Here is a 15,816-nt window from a genome sequence, read left to right on the forward strand (position 1 = left end):
GTGCAGATGGGTCACATAATGGTATATTTCCCATCTTTAAAAACAAAACAAAATGTGCTACAGTATGCAGATGTGATTTTAATGTGGGCCACTTTTAGTCCAGGTTAATTCTTTATTACATTTACATATCACAAATACAACTCTATTTATAAAAGATGCACAACTGAAGTCCATATATTATACTAAAATAATTTGATTTGCTATTTTTTAGATGGCAAGGGTACATGAAGGCTGTTACCCCACACCCATTTTTATTTAAAAAACAAAACCAAAACCAAAACATGTTTTTCACCATTTATCTGTATCTACATGTTGATTATATTCCAGCCTCACCATGTGTCATAGGAAGAGCTTATTTGTATGGGCCTGTGAACAGTCAAAAAGCCAATTATGAGCCTTCTGCCTGCCGTTATAAGAATTATGAGCCTCTAGTGTGTGCCTCGTTTGGTAATGTCAGTGCTGTAGGTTTGATCCACGTGTATATGGCATGCACAGAAATGTGATTGAAATGTATTTATTACATTTATGATTTAAAATTACAAAATGGGCCGAAAAATGTTTTTTATCAGCAGGCTTTTTTCCTGAAAAGAGAGTACACTACTGCACGCAGGCATAAAATCTGAAGTACTCAATGAACGCATTAATTTGGCTGTTAATTCAGAAAGATGCAGGGTTTTCAGTGTGAAGAAAAGAGGTCACTAATGCCAAGACCATTTTGTAAGTTTTATTTAATTTATTTTGGTTTTAAAGAAGCATAAAAAATGCTCACACTGGGGTGGCTTCAGTCTGTTTGCTAGGAGGAAAATTGTCAGGGATTTGATGATTTTAAAAAGAATGAGCAATGGCAGATTTAAACGTCTTCATCCCATCAAACAAATGTACAATATATTTCTGACACATTATGCTGTAGAAACATACAAGTGCAAAAGAAAACAATATGCTACTAAGGTGAAAACAAGTTGTACTGCATACTTGTTGTGGAGTGATTTTGGGAAATTCATACATGACATACCTCTCTTGACTAAATGAACATGGTGTGTAAATGTCAGCAACTACAAAATGAACATATTGTACATTCATTTTGCTTTGGTGCAAATGTATCCCACCACGTGAAATGTATGGAGCATGTATTCTTTTGTTAGGTAATAATTACTGGTGTTCTGTTACAGCTCCAGGCTGTCACGGTGGTGGGAGCCCACTCTGGAGACAAACTCATAAGAAAGAAGAGACACTGGATTACCCCACCAAAACTACTCATTGAAAATAAAGACTATACAAACGAGAAATCTGTTGCCAGGGTGAGTCATGGATGTTTGAGTTCACCTCTCTTTAATTCATTTTCAAGTTTTATTTGATTTTTTTGTTTGTACAGTAGTTCTCAAATGTATTCATACCCGCCCATTCAAGAAGGAAAAAAACAGCTGTCACTGAAATAAGTTGAAATCATTTGTCCGGGACAGTTTTATTATTATTATTATTATTATTATTCTTTTCAACCACAATTCAAAAGCAATGTCTTATTTCACAAAATTATAATTTAGCATTTTTAAAAAATCTATTATTACTTTTTTCAGTTTCTAGTTATTTGAATGACTATTGTGAATTTTGCCTTTTCTTTAATGGAACGGTATGAATACATTTGAGGACTGTATTTAATGTCAGGCATTGTAAGGTCATATATTATATTATATTGCGAAACCTAGAAATTCCCACTTAGGTAGCACTTGGAGAAAGTCTTCAGGAAGCCCAAGCAAGTCCACCTGCCTTTGTTTTAGCAGTAAGAGTGTATGTTTGTGTCTATGTATGGATCGTCAAAGATAGGAGAGGTGTTCATTGGATCATGGGAAGTCTAGAGCAGCACAACAGGTTCAGGGTCACCTGAGCCAACTCTAACTGTAAGTTTTATCAAAAAGGACTGTTTCAAGCCTTACCTTAAAAGGAACAATGATGTATATCTCCTTTACCCAAAATTGACGCTGGTTCCACAGGAGATCAGCCTTTGTGAAGCGCTATGAGATGACTGTTGTTGTAAATATGCGCTATACAAATAAAATTGAATTGAATTGAATTGAATTGATAGCTGAAGCCTCTGCCGCCCATTTTACTTTTGGAAACCTTAAGAACCCCAAGTACCCAACCACCTCCAGTAGATGTTCCAGTCTTACCTGACCCCCACTGCCTGGTTAGACCATGCGTCCTCTACTAGGAGAAGGGACATAATTATGACTAATTTTGAACATCAGGCATGCATCATAGTAAAAGAGAAAATTGCAGTCTCCTACTGTACAACTAGCAATTGCTGAACACTTCTTACCCACGCTTGTACATTATGTCCTCTCAGTGAGATTCCAGGTGCTAATGCTTAGCCACGTTGTTGATCAAGTAATACACACAAGTCATACACACATGGACATATTACCAACTTATAAAAAAAAACCCCAAAAAACAACTTGATTTCCCTCTGCGGGGGTTGTTAAATTCAATTCTTGAGTTTAAAGGGAGCCCATGAAGTGAAGCTACAATGGGTGACATATGATCTCTTGCTAGTTCAGTACTTGAGCTGCAGCATTGCGTAACAACTGGGACGTTTTCACAGAGTTAGTGGAACATTCTGATGTAGGTACACTTTAAATAGGGAATAGGGAGTATTCCAGCCTAGAAGCAACACGTGCATGGACTGGTTTTTTAGCATCACTCTGAGACAAGATGTTCTGATTTTGATAACCGTGTGCAGGTGAAGGAAGGCTGTCCTGAAGACTTGTTTTATGTATGCGTTAAAGCATACCTCTCATTAGTGCTGGAGGCTAAGGCAAGGCCATCCAGACTGTGTATATGTCTGGAAAGTATGTTTCTGTGGTGTTTAGTGACAAATACAATAACTCTCCTTCAAGGGAGATCTGTGTCTGAAGAAGGCTACCTTTTTATGTCTCTGTTGTAATTGTTACTTCAGTATAATCAAGATCTAGAACATTTTTTTCATTCCAATACAGACAATAAATTTGATTTAAATATCTTTATCACCAGTTATGTGATATATTGTCTTCTTTTTGTGTGTTTCACATATGACAAACAAAAGATGGGTAAAAGTCAAAATGATTTGAAGAAAGCTTTTTGTGAAACTTTGAGGAAATTATTTCTCTTCGACCTGCTAATCAGCAGATTGTTTTCACTTGGAGGCTTCTTCAACTAAGTAAGCACAGTAAATATACAATTTCACTGCTGTAAGATGATTCCTCTCTGTGCAGGGAAAGGGTACATATCTTCTTAGGGTTTTTGCACATTAAACTTTATTTTCCCCTTTCTGCTCTAATTTGCACCATGACAGTTCTTACTTATCTGAATTTAAATCCTTTTTTAATTCTATAAATTTTTATTTTTTGAATCTACTATATATTTTAAAGATATATTTATGTCTGTGTTTTGTTATATGTAGATTGCTGTTGCATTGCTGCAATTTCCCTTTGGGGGTTATTGAATGATCTATCCAACTATTGTTCTATTTGTTGATTTATCGTTATATCATTTTGTCAATTGTTTTATCTATTGTACAGTTGTTTTTGTTGTTGTTGTTATCTTTTGCACTATTCTATGTTTAGCTTCTTCTCGCCTCTGTATTTCAGATTCATTCAGATTATCATGACGGCACAGGGAACGTTATCTACTCCCTGAAAGGCAGAGGGGCAAGCCAACATCCCTTTCATGTGTTTGTAGTTGACCCTCTTAGTGGACTCATTCGTGTGACCAAACTGCTTGACAGGGAGTTCATCGATATGTACAATGTGGGTAAAGCACAAAAAAAAAAAAAGTTTGAAATAGTGTCACATCATAATATTTAGTAATATACTGTAACTGAGATATTTGGCAGTAACTGACTATACCTTAATGTTGTAAATGCTTGTGAATGTGTGTAAAACATATGATAAAAAATGGTAAAATTTGGGTTTTCTGTTTCAGCTGACAGGTTTTGCTCACTTCCTCAATGGCACTTTGGCAGAGGATGCCATTGACATAATATTCAAGATTGTAGATGTGAATGACAACCCTCCAGTGTTTCAACCCATGAAGCCTGCGGAGGTGGATGAGCTCAGTCCTATAGGTTAGTGTTTTTCTATTCAGTTCATTTCAATTTATTTCAATTCAGTTCAGTTCCAGGATACTTCTAGGTCTTAGTTAAGTACCATCCTGGGCAAACAGGGCTGTTTGACAGCAACCAGTGTTTCGTAGATGAAGTAATGAAGAAGAAGATTACAGGCAGCTACACATATAGCAATGTATAATTAGCAATAATCTGAAGACCTTACAAATACAAACCCAGTTGTCAGACCTGAGGAATCCTGTGTGTTTTAGTGAAAAACCCTACGTGTGTATGTGTGCGTGCGTGTGTGTGAGAAAACTGCACAGTTTTATGACTGTTTCATTTAATGCTGTTTTTCCAGGGACTTCAGTTATGCAGCTCCTCGCCATTGATGCTGATGAAGCACTGAATAACAATTCTTTGATTGCGTTTAGCATCATAGACCAAAAGCCACCAGAGGATATGTTCTACGTAAACCGTACTGGGACTATCTTCGTCAAAAAGCCAACATTGGACAGAGAGGTATGACCTTCATCAACAGTATTTTGTATATATATATATGTATATTGGAGATGAAACTTTCGGATAACACAGTGGTATCTGTATATGTTGAAAAGTGAAAAGTGGCATTTGAGCTGTGCTTACGCCTCTACAGAGAAATTAAAATCTGCATCCAATTACCAATCACATGAGAAGGTGTCCAAAGGGTAAAAATATTGGGGTGGAATCCTTCCTTCTGCTTATTTACTTCTTTCTGTTATTGTACTCCTTTCTTGAACTAATTGTACCAAACAGCATGGTGATCTTTACTTACCACAAGCGGACCATAGCAACATTTTTCTTCACAACTGATCAAATGACTGTAATGTAAAAGGAGTTGCTCAAAGATTTGAACCTACAGAGAGACTTTGGAGTTCCCCTCAGTTCTACAGAGCTGTTAGACTTTCCATATCTGCCTACATGGACTACAACAATGTAATACTACATGTGATCACAACTGAGAATGGCAAGTTGAATTTACTTCGACTTCAGCGTTCTGTGTCATTTCCCAAAATAGCAGTCTACATAATGAATAGAATAAAACTTCTCATTTCTCTGTTAAAGGGCTATATCATACATATTTATGTGTATATCAAACATGTTTTTTTCAATGTTGATTCAAACCTGCTTAAAATTAAGCTAATACTTGACACTTTAAAGTATCCTTTGCTTTTTTTCAAATTAAATGTGCTGAAACAAGTCAAGTCAACTTTATTGCCATCCCAACCCTACACATAAGGTCTACGATGGAATGAGCTTAGATTCCTCCCAAGACCAATAAAAGACAGACACTATGACAGGACAAAACACACACACCATCCCACTGCTGTTTTGAGGTTCGCTGAGCGTGGCACACCCAGTGTACTATGATTAAGATGAATATAGTATTGCGCTTCATTCCTGTTGCATCAAGTGTATGACAGTTGCAGGTGAGAAAGACCGACATTGACAAGTTTGTTGGTCTTGAGGGTGCAACTGTGCATCAAACTTTACTAAGTTAAATTATAGTTTATTGTTTAGCCTTTAGATTTTACACCTCTTGTATTAGACTTATCACAAAAACTTGAGTGTGCTTAAATTTTTGTAAATATTTCATCTTGAATTCATCATCTTCAAGACGTCTTGTCTTGTGATTCCAGAAAACAAAACAGTACATTCTGACTGTGAAAGGTCGAGACGAAGACGGTGCACCCAGGGGCAAAACAGCGACCAGCAGTGTTACCATTAATATACGCGATGTGAATGACAATCTTCCCACTCTGGAAAAAGATGAGGTAGTTTTTTTGTCACACACTTTCTCACAAAGAAAATGTTTTGATTTCGCTTTCAGATGGTTTCAGTATTTTAAAAAAAAGGAAATACTGATTTGTCAATTTTACAGATTAAAGTCAGATATGATAATAAACAAATGTGCAATTATAATGAAATATAATCTTATAACATGTTTTACTTGCAGTATGAGGCAAGCATTAACGAGAACTCACAAGGTGTGGAGGTGTTGAGAATCAAAGCACAGGACTTGGACCAGGAAAGCACGGACAACTGGGCAGCTGTGTATGATATTGTCCAAGGCAATGACGACGGGTACTTCAGCATTAAAACAGACCCTAAGACCAACGAGGGCATTCTAATGCTTGACAAGGTACTGCAGTTTTAATAGAAATATATGTGCTGTTATCATGATCTTTTGTGAGAAATACTAATATACATTTGGTAAATACACTGATCATACTTCATAAAAAATGTATTTAATCTAATTATATTGGATGATGTCTAAACCACCCAAGTTCAGTCTTTAACTCAAATGAGCACTGTCAATGAGCAAAGTCATTTTAGTCTCCTGTATCTGTAATCTCATTTACTGTGCACCAAAACCTCTGATCCATAGATAAGGATTGGAATGTAGATTGTGCAGTAAGTCAAGAACTTTGCCTTTAGGCTCAATTCACTCTCCACCACAACTGTCTGATACACATCATGGTTTGGCCATGAGTCTCCCACTGTCCAGACTCCCAACTTTGTATGCACCTTTAGATTCTGTCATTAAAACCTGCAAACAGTAATCAGTAATCCTAATGAAGTACTATGTTTAGGAATGTACGTCACCTGCCCAGAACATGGACTGAACTCTCGCCTTGATTATACAAAACTAACTCGCTTAACATCCCTATTACCCAATACACCCACTGTACACCCCAGAAGGTACCTTTAAAGATAAGTTTTTGCCTCCATGAAGGTTAACAAAGCTACATGATCACCTCCACCAGTGGGTTGTTAGTTTGCTGCTATGATGACATTTGGCCAACAAAATCCAAGCAGCCACCTCAGCAGTGGAATTACTGCGCCTGTCTTTGCTATAGCATTTAAGGCCAGTGTTATCCCCCGTCCTTGAGTACAAATTAAATTTGGTCATCTCCCCAAGTCAGTGTGAGTCTGCGTTGATACCTGTGTGTACAGACTAAGATTTGTGTTGTGTGGTAATTACGCTACAAGGGCAGTAGTTGTGCATTCTTTGCATTGTTGCATGTTCATACAACCTACTGCACATGTAATGAACAGAGTCCTCTTCATTCATGTAATCTCTGCAGCGTAGCGCTTGAAGTTGTCTCTTTTGTTTGTAACATGACAAAACATAACCACCGACAGTAAGATGTATGGCTGCCTCAACTTTTACTTAGACTGTACTGTAACACCACAATTCTTTAAAAAAACTATCTCATATACCAATCAATAGTGCAATTGTGAAAAAAAGCATATGTGACTGCACCATTGAATATTACTTTAAATTATCAATGTAAATGCTTCTCAATACTCATTTTACACATAGCAAGCCTGTACTAACAAATGTGTCTATCATTGTTAATATGGTAACCTATGTTGTCTGTGATTGTGTGTGCCCTTCTACAGCCTGTGGATTATGAGAATGTGAAGGACCTTAATCTTGGGCTAATTGTGAAGAACAAGGCTCCACTATTTGGTGGACCTGGGGGAAATCCTGCTACTGGAGCTGGAGCAGGGGATGGAGATGGAGGTGGGGATGGAGATGGAGGTGGGGATGGGGAAGGAGGGGGCGAAGGCACTGGAGGCGGGGATGGGGATGNTAATCTATATATATGTAGCAGTTTTCAAATCATAATTTTCATATTTAAGAATAATTACAATAATTCCTCTCCTGGACACAGATAACGTCAAAATCCTTTCTTTTTTGGATGATAGTGGCCTGACTTATATTTAGATGTATTTTTTAAAAAGACTTGAAATCATTTTGGGAGGAAATCAAAAGAAATCGTTTTGTGCTGATGTGACATTTTGATAGTACAGATCCACCCTGGGGGCCTCGTACCCCGGCTGACTCTACTGTGAGAACCTGTCCAAATGTCAGGACAATTTGAGTTAGGGTGTGTCTCCACCACCTCACATGCTTCAGTCTACAGACACTGATGTTAGACGGCCTGTGCCCGGTAAACTATTATCATTAATGTCATCAAATGGTACTTTTACTTGCGTTCAGACACCGTCGATGGGTTTGCTTAAACTTAGACATCACAGTTTCAGTAAAGAAAACCAAAAATGGTCAATTTAGGGGTGGCCACAGGTTGGCTAATGAGATTTCAGGGTTTTGCCGCGGGCCCCCTTGAAGGTGCCGCTGTTCAAGTTATATCTGCAATTATGTAACTGGGCTGATGTATCGGAAAACTGTATTTAAAACAGTAAGATGCCTCATTATCTCTTGCAATATCTCAAACATATTCAGTTAGCGCAACACTAATTAAACCTAATGCACTTGACTCCAAAAATAACTGTAGTCCAGGGTGACCAAACGTCCTGTTTTCACGTCCTGTCCTGGCCGTCCTGGTTGTTTTTTATAAAATGACTACAACAATTTTCTATCCGTACAGAGGAGGCATACTTTAAATGTATTGAAATTATCAGGCATCTTCGAGTAAACTTCGAGTATCATTTGAGTATCTCATTACCGGGCCGAGTGTTCTGGTTTTCAGTAATCAAAATATGGTCACCCTATCAAGTATTTTATGTGTTGTAAACAAGTGTCAGGCGTAATGTGTTGACTTAGGATTGGAGCTTTTACTGAACATTGTTTCTGTGGTTCATGCCGGATATAATGATGAAATTTAATAAAATTGTATTTATACAGCACTTTTTTAAAGCAAAGTTGCAAAGTGCTTTACATGGTTTAAAAAAGGTCAAACGATTTAAAGACAGAAGCAAACAGAATCAGCAATAAAAATGCAGTTAAAATACAATGCAACTAAAGGAGACCTATTATGCTCATTTCAAGCTCCATGTTGTTGTTCTGGGACTCCACAAATATAGCTTTGTAGGACTCACAGTTAAAATAAATCTAAAAAAGAACCTGTTTTGCTTTTACAATTGATCATTGGTACGGCTTTGTCAAGGCTTGATACAGCCCAGTTTCAACCCAAACAGTACTACATATTTGTGTCAGCAACTATAACTCTAAAAAACTATAAATGTCCACAGATGCACAATATATAATTATTAAATAATTATTTGATTTCAGACCCACTGATTTATTTTTTCATATGTGACCAATCTGCATTAAATCAGTCGCGTTGCGCCTTGGGCTATATCCGCGATACAGCCCCGAATTACGTTAACACATGATAAAATATTGATTTTGGGTTTATTACTTAGATCAGTCCATTTATTTGTTTTCTACATGTAGGTAACATATCATATGACAGAGTGTAATAATATTATGCTCCATATTGCTGTCAAATACCGTCAGGTGCAATGCGACTGATTTCGTGCAGATGGGTCACATAATGGTATATTTCCCATCTTTAAAAACAAAACAAAATGTGCTACAGTATGCAGATGTGATTTTAATGTGGGCCACTTTTAGTCCAGGTTAATTCTTTATTACATTTACATATCACAAATACAACTCTATTTATAAAAGATGCACAACTGAAGTCCATATATTATACTAAAATAATTTGATTTGCTATTTTTTAGATGGCAAGGGTACATGAAGGCTGTTACCCCACACCCATTTTTATTTAAAAAACAAAACCAAAACCAAAACATGTTTTTCACCATTTATCTGTATCTACATGTTGATTATATTCCAGCCTCACCATGTGTCATAGGAAGAGCTTATTTGTATGGGCCTGTGAACAGTCAAAAAGCCAATTATGAGCCTTCTGCCTGCCGTTATAAGAATTATGAGCCTCTAGTGTGTGCCTCGTTTGGTAATGTCAGTGCTGTAGGTTTGATCCACGTGTATATGGCATGCACAGAAATCTGATTGAAATGTATTTATTACATTTATGATTTAAAATTACAAAATGGGCCGAAAAATGTTTTTTATCAGCAGGCTTTTTTCCTGAAAAGAGAGTACACTACTGCACGCAGGCATAAAATCTGAAGTACTCAATGAACGCATTAATTTGGCCGTTAATTCAGAAAGATGCAGGGTTTTCAGTGTGAAGAAAAGAGGTCACTAATGCCAAGACCATTTTGTAAGTTTTATTTAATTTATTTTGGTTTTAAAGAAGCATAAAAAATGCTCACACTGGGGTGGCTTCAGTCTGTTTGCTAGGAGGAAAATTGTCAGGGATTTGATGATTTTAAAAAGAATGAGCAATGGCAGATTTAAACGTCTTCATCCCATCAAACAAATGTACAATATATTTCTGACACATTATGCTGTAGAAACATACAAGTGCAAAAGAAAACAATATGCTACTAAGGTGAAAACAAGTTGTACTGCATACTTGTTGTGGAGCGATTTTGGGAAATTCATACATGACATACCTCTCTTGACTAAATGAACATGGTGTGTAAATGTCAGCAACTACAAAATGAACATATTGTACATTCATTTTGCTTTGGTGCAAATGTATCCCACCACGTGAAATGTATGGAGCATGTATTCTTTTGTTAGGTAATAATTACTGGTGTTCTGTTACAGCTCCAGGCTGTCACGGTGGTGGGAGCCCACTCTGGAGACAAACTCATAAGAAAGAAGAGACACTGGATTACCCCACCAAAACTACTCATTGAAAATAAAGACTATACAAACGAGAAATCTGTTGCCAGGGTGAGTCATGGATGTTTGAGTTCACCTCTCTTTAATTCATTTTCAAGTTTTATTTGATTTTTTTGTTTGTACAGTAGTTCTCAAATGTATTCATACCCGCCCATTCAAGAAGGAAAAAAACAGCTGTCACTGAAATAAGTTGAAATCATTTGTCCGGGACAGTTTTATTATTATTATTATTATTATTATTNGGAGGGGGAGCTGGTGGAGGAGGTGGGCCAGGGGGTGGAGGGGGAGCTGGTGGAGGAGGTAGGCCAGGGGGTGGAGGAAGTAAGCCAGGAACTGGAGGAGGAACAGGAGGGGGTGGAGGAGGGGGGAGGCCAAGTAGACCAAGTAGACCAAGTAGACCAACTGGTGCTGGTGGATCACCGAGTAAGAAAAAATTTAAAACCTATCCCATCAAAATCGACGTGAAGAACCTGCCTGACCCGCCACGTTTTCAACCCAAAGTCAAAGCTATACCCGTCTCAGAGGGACCCGACTCCGTAAACACTAACGATGTTATTGCCACCTACCCTGCAGTCGATGGAGACACTGGGGAACCAGTTGAGAATGTCAGGTCAGTGCATGCACAAACACACATAAAAGACCTTCTTCGAATAAACTGCAATGTCAGGTTCACTTTCTGTGCACAATACAACGACCGATTCATCCTATTTCTGCTGTAGGTATGCCAAGGGCTCCGACCCTGAGAACTGGCTATCCATCGACCCAGAGACAGCTGAGATCAGACTGAACAAGATTCCTGACAGAGAATCCCCAGCCCTCGTCAATGGGACATATTTTGCTGAAGTACTCGCCATTACAGATGGTACACTGCCATTATGTACCTGCTCCAGCTTTACACATCTAACATGTTAGAGCAGTTCTCTTAGCAAAAGGTTCCTGTGAAAAGACAGTGTAAGCTCTGCTATTAGATTTAACAAGCACTGGTTACTCCTTTTACAGCATATGAAGACAAATCCATAAATGCAACAAATACACTGACAATTTTTGCCAGAGGTGTAGCCTTGCCACAAGTACAACTGAATGGAAAATTCGGCTGAGGACAACTCCAGATGAAAAGCTGTGTAGTCATTAAAATCACACAATATTGTCATTTTAGAGGCATAGATCTAACATTTTATTTAATTTGAAAACAGTTGGATTAAGTTTCATCATCTGTGGATCATCAATATGCTCTGCAAATGTAGCCGAAATTCCAGTGTTGGTTTTCAATATCTTATGCACAAAACTAACAGTTTGACTTGAAGGAAGTGAGGCAAAATGGCTCCTCTCTTCTGGGGCATAAATGCACCACAGCAAGTGGGAAATTGTAATTCACCAAATGCGGCGCAAACTGAGATAAAGATTGAAAATCAGCCTACAAGTTTAGGCTGAATGACTTCACTTTGTTAATGTATATGGAAGAAAACCTGAATCAAACTGCATGAAAAACATTTTTTTTTAAAACTAGCTATCCATGAACTTGTCTCTTAAAAAAAGAGAAGATAAGCAAAAGAAAATGCTGAATATGTTCTTTTTTCTGTTTTTTTAATCACAGAGACACCAGCTAAAACAGCCACCGGCACCATAGCCATCCAGGTGGAAGATTTTAATGACAACTGTCCCAGCCTGACCAGTCACTTCGAGACAATATGTACTACGGCGAATGCTGTTAATGTGACTGCTCACGATGAGGATGCCGATCCCAATGGGTCTCCTCTTGACTTTGTCATTGTTCCAGAAGGCACTAGGGGAAAATGGCAGGTGGAGCATCTTAATGGTGAGGATAATATTACCACCACTAGTAGAGCCACATTATACTGTGAGACGTGTAAAGAAAAAGTTATGGTACTATACCCTACTAAACCCTATTTAATCAGTCCAGAAGAGTACCTTTTTCATTTTAATATTGTCCAATCTTGAGCTTGTTAAGTGTTTAAAAATGAAATGTAAAATGCCCTTTTTCATTTCATGGTATTATAGTCATAGAATGCTCAGACAAGTGGACGATAATAATAATATTAATATTAATAAAAGTAGTTTAGAAAAAGAAAATTACGTTCTGAAGAACAGTTTTTTGGGGAATTTGGCTGTAATAAAATGCAGTATATGTAAGCACAGAGAGCAGGAGAGAAGCCAACTGTTTAAGTAAGTTTAAGTTACAGTGAAGCCTAACAGATGACATGAAAACACAATAACCCAGCCAGTTGGCTGAACAGCAGGGTGTCACTGTTTCTAACATGTATTTCATCTTACCTGACTTTGTGAAGTCAGAAGCTTCAGCTGGTAATGCAACAAGGTGACAAAGATTAAGAGTTTCAGGTGGTAATCAGAGGGAAAAAAAGTTTTCGTCACTACCGAAAGGACTCAGAAACATGCATCTAAAGTCCTGACTCTTAAAAGAAACTTTGAATGTGTTAAATGCATCTTAGGCAAGTGGACTGCCAGCAAGTTGAGAACCTTTTGTCTCTAAGCTAGAATGTAAAGTCTTTAAAAGCACTGAATTTTAGAGCAATGCATACTGACTTTCTACACTTTCACTTTCTTGTCTTGTTTCTGGCAGAGACTGCTGCTATCTTGAGGGCTCAGGAGTCTCTGTGGACTGGTTTGTATGAGGTGGAATTTGTGATTAAAGACAAACAGGGACTGGCCTGTCCAGAACCACAGAAAATGAGGATCCAAGTTTGTGTCTGTGACGATGGAGTGATGTGTAGAGAAAGAAGTGCCAGTAGTCAACACAGCAAGAGAACCGAATTAGGATCTGCAGCCATTGGACTGGCAGTACTGGGTCTGCTGCTGTTGCTACGTAAGTGTGATTCAATTCAGTTCAGTTTTATTTACATAGTGCCAGTTCACAGCATATGTCATCTCAACAAAACCACATTGTAATATACCAGCCATTCTGAAATTGCACCTCTTATTTTGGGGATTCTTCAGGGTCACTGCCGTCCCCTCAGCACACTTTAGGAGTGTTTAATTAGGACTACTTTTTAGGTTGAACCTTTTTTCTTTTCTTTTTTTTACAGTCATCCCTCTGTTGATGCTCGTCTGCCAATGTGGGGACACTGCACATTTTCCAGACCTCTTTGCCGAGATGCCTTTCGACACCAAGACACGCCTTATTAACTACCACACTGAGCACCTGGGAGAGAAACCGGTGAGACCTACATATTCAAACACCTAACCTTCAATGTTGAGAGCAGGAATGTCCACATACAGAACGGTCGCGTGCTGTTCAGATGATGATGTCTGCTTAAAGGCTATATTAAGTGATTTTTGACCACATTCGAAAAAATGTTGACTCTGTTGTAACATTCAGATCTCTGGCTTATTATAGGAGGTGCCACTACTGGACATGCCAAAACAAGCGGAGAGACATATGGTCAGCATGGGTATGGGCGCACCTAAGAAATCTGTAGCAATAGCACCATTGTCACCTGTGGATTTCCATCAGTCAGTCACTTCTGTTAATGAGATGAACGGGGCCCCCTTTCAAGAAGATTTTATAAGTGTCCACAGAGAAGGAATGCAAAGTATGAACCAAGTGGACAGCTTTGGCTTCTCCGCTGAGTTTGAGGGCAGAGAATCTCAAGGAGGTGGAGAACTGTATGACTACATGGCTCTGCCGGACTACTTCCTGGGACAGTACTACAGCCAGGTGAGGAACTAGCTGACTAGTCACTCAACAGCCAGGAAAAGTTTTAAACGAAGTAATTGTACATAGCTATTTTGAAGAGCCCTTCAAGCTAAGTAACTTGATGTGCATTCATGGACATGCGATTGTCGGGCACTACAAATTTAAGCTATCAGTATATCAGGCATTAGCTAAGTTTCTGATGTTTACTGTTACCGTCTGTTGTCTACTGACTAATAATGACATTTTCAACCTTTGTTTTTTTTTTTTTTTTAATTGTGTGATACTTCTATGTTAATTTCAAGATAAGAACACAATTAAGATGCATGAAAGAAACTCTTTCAAAGAAAGATGACCTTGGTGTTCATTTCTTTTTCAACAAAAGGCCACCAACAGAAATGACAACACTCAAGTAAAGGATGGTCTGATGATGTACGAAGATGAGGGCCAGGGCTCCTCTGCTGGTTCAGTGGGCTGTTGCAGCCTTCTCGAATCTGACGATGACCTGCAGTTCCTCGATGACCTCGGAATGAAATTCAAGACTCTCGCTGAGGTGTGTGGAGGCAAGAAGATCACAAGTGAAGTCAAAGAAGTGTTCACTCCTCCGCCCCATTCTTCTCTAACCAGTTCCCAGACCTCAGTATCAAGTTCAGTAGCAGCCCAACAGTTGCCCCCTCCACCCAAGGTGCAGCCAACTATCACCAAAACAGAGCAGGCTGTGGTCAGGGAGACAGTTGAACCTTCTCAGTTGGTGAAGGCAAGCACTTCCATAGTGAGAGAAGGGATGACTACAGTGAGAACAGGGATGGAAAATCATAACCAGATGCTCCTACTACAGCAGCAGCAGCAGCAGCAGCAACAGCAGCAGCCACAGCCGCAGCCTGTCTACTACAACAGCGTTCCTTTGTTGCAGCCAATGCGCTACGTAATCCAACCACAGGTTCAGAACACTGTACTGCTGGCTGAGGCACCATCCACGAACATTCAAGGTATGGTCCTGGTTCATGACACTCAGGCTGTATCCTCCCCAGGAGTGTTCATTCAGGGGCAGACAGTGATGTCCGGTGGACAAGCCCAGGGCTCTGGCATGGTGCTGGTAGAGAACAATGGGATCCATGGGAGCTGCGCCAACGTGATCTGCACTGGGAACTTCTCTGATGTCCACAGGGGTTGTGGCCAGCTGATTCACACTGGCAACATATCCAAAGTCAACGAGAGTTGTGCTAACCTGATCCAAAGGAGCAACTCCTCTGATGTCAATGGGAGCTGTGCCAAGCTGATCCAAAGAAGCAACTCCTCTGATGTCAATGGGAGCTGTGCCAAGCTGATCCAAAGAAGCAACTCCTCTGATGTTAATGGGAGCTGTGCCTACCTGATCCACAATGGCAACTTCTCTGATGTTAATGGGGCCCGTGCCAACCTGATCCACAATGGCAACTTCTCTGAAGTTAATGGGGCCTGTGCCAACCTGATCCACAATGGCAACTTCTCTGA

At 39.0% G+C, this 15,816-nt stretch overlaps 1 protein-coding gene across 1 annotated transcript in view; it reads left to right on the forward strand.

The window, feature by feature from the left end:
- Nucleotides 1-15,816, forward strand: part of LOC103354309 (desmoglein-2-like) — a 20,164-nt gene that overhangs the window by 2,362 nt on the left and 1,986 nt on the right. Inside the window, exons 2-15 of the mRNA XM_008277634.1 lie at nucleotides 1,170-1,298; nucleotides 3,621-3,779; nucleotides 3,955-4,096; nucleotides 4,437-4,597; nucleotides 5,755-5,889; nucleotides 6,072-6,257; nucleotides 7,523-7,592; nucleotides 10,899-11,262; nucleotides 11,372-11,514; nucleotides 12,247-12,468; nucleotides 13,252-13,494; nucleotides 13,715-13,845; nucleotides 14,026-14,346; nucleotides 14,708-15,457. Of these exons, the coding sequence (XP_008275856.1) occupies nucleotides 1,170-1,298; nucleotides 3,621-3,779; nucleotides 3,955-4,096; nucleotides 4,437-4,597; nucleotides 5,755-5,889; nucleotides 6,072-6,257; nucleotides 7,523-7,592; nucleotides 10,899-11,262; nucleotides 11,372-11,514; nucleotides 12,247-12,468; nucleotides 13,252-13,494; nucleotides 13,715-13,845; nucleotides 14,026-14,346; nucleotides 14,708-15,457 (3,156 nt within the window). The remainder of the gene's footprint in view (nucleotides 1-1,169; nucleotides 1,299-3,620; nucleotides 3,780-3,954; nucleotides 4,097-4,436; nucleotides 4,598-5,754; nucleotides 5,890-6,071; nucleotides 6,258-7,522; nucleotides 7,593-10,898; nucleotides 11,263-11,371; nucleotides 11,515-12,246; nucleotides 12,469-13,251; nucleotides 13,495-13,714; nucleotides 13,846-14,025; nucleotides 14,347-14,707; nucleotides 15,458-15,816) is intronic.

The sequence above is a fragment of the Stegastes partitus genome, unplaced genomic scaffold (genome assembly GCF_000690725.1).
Source record: "Stegastes partitus isolate 25-593 unplaced genomic scaffold, Stegastes_partitus-1.0.2 Scaffold103, whole genome shotgun sequence".
Classification (NCBI taxonomy): Eukaryota; Metazoa; Chordata; class Actinopteri; family Pomacentridae; genus Stegastes; species Stegastes partitus.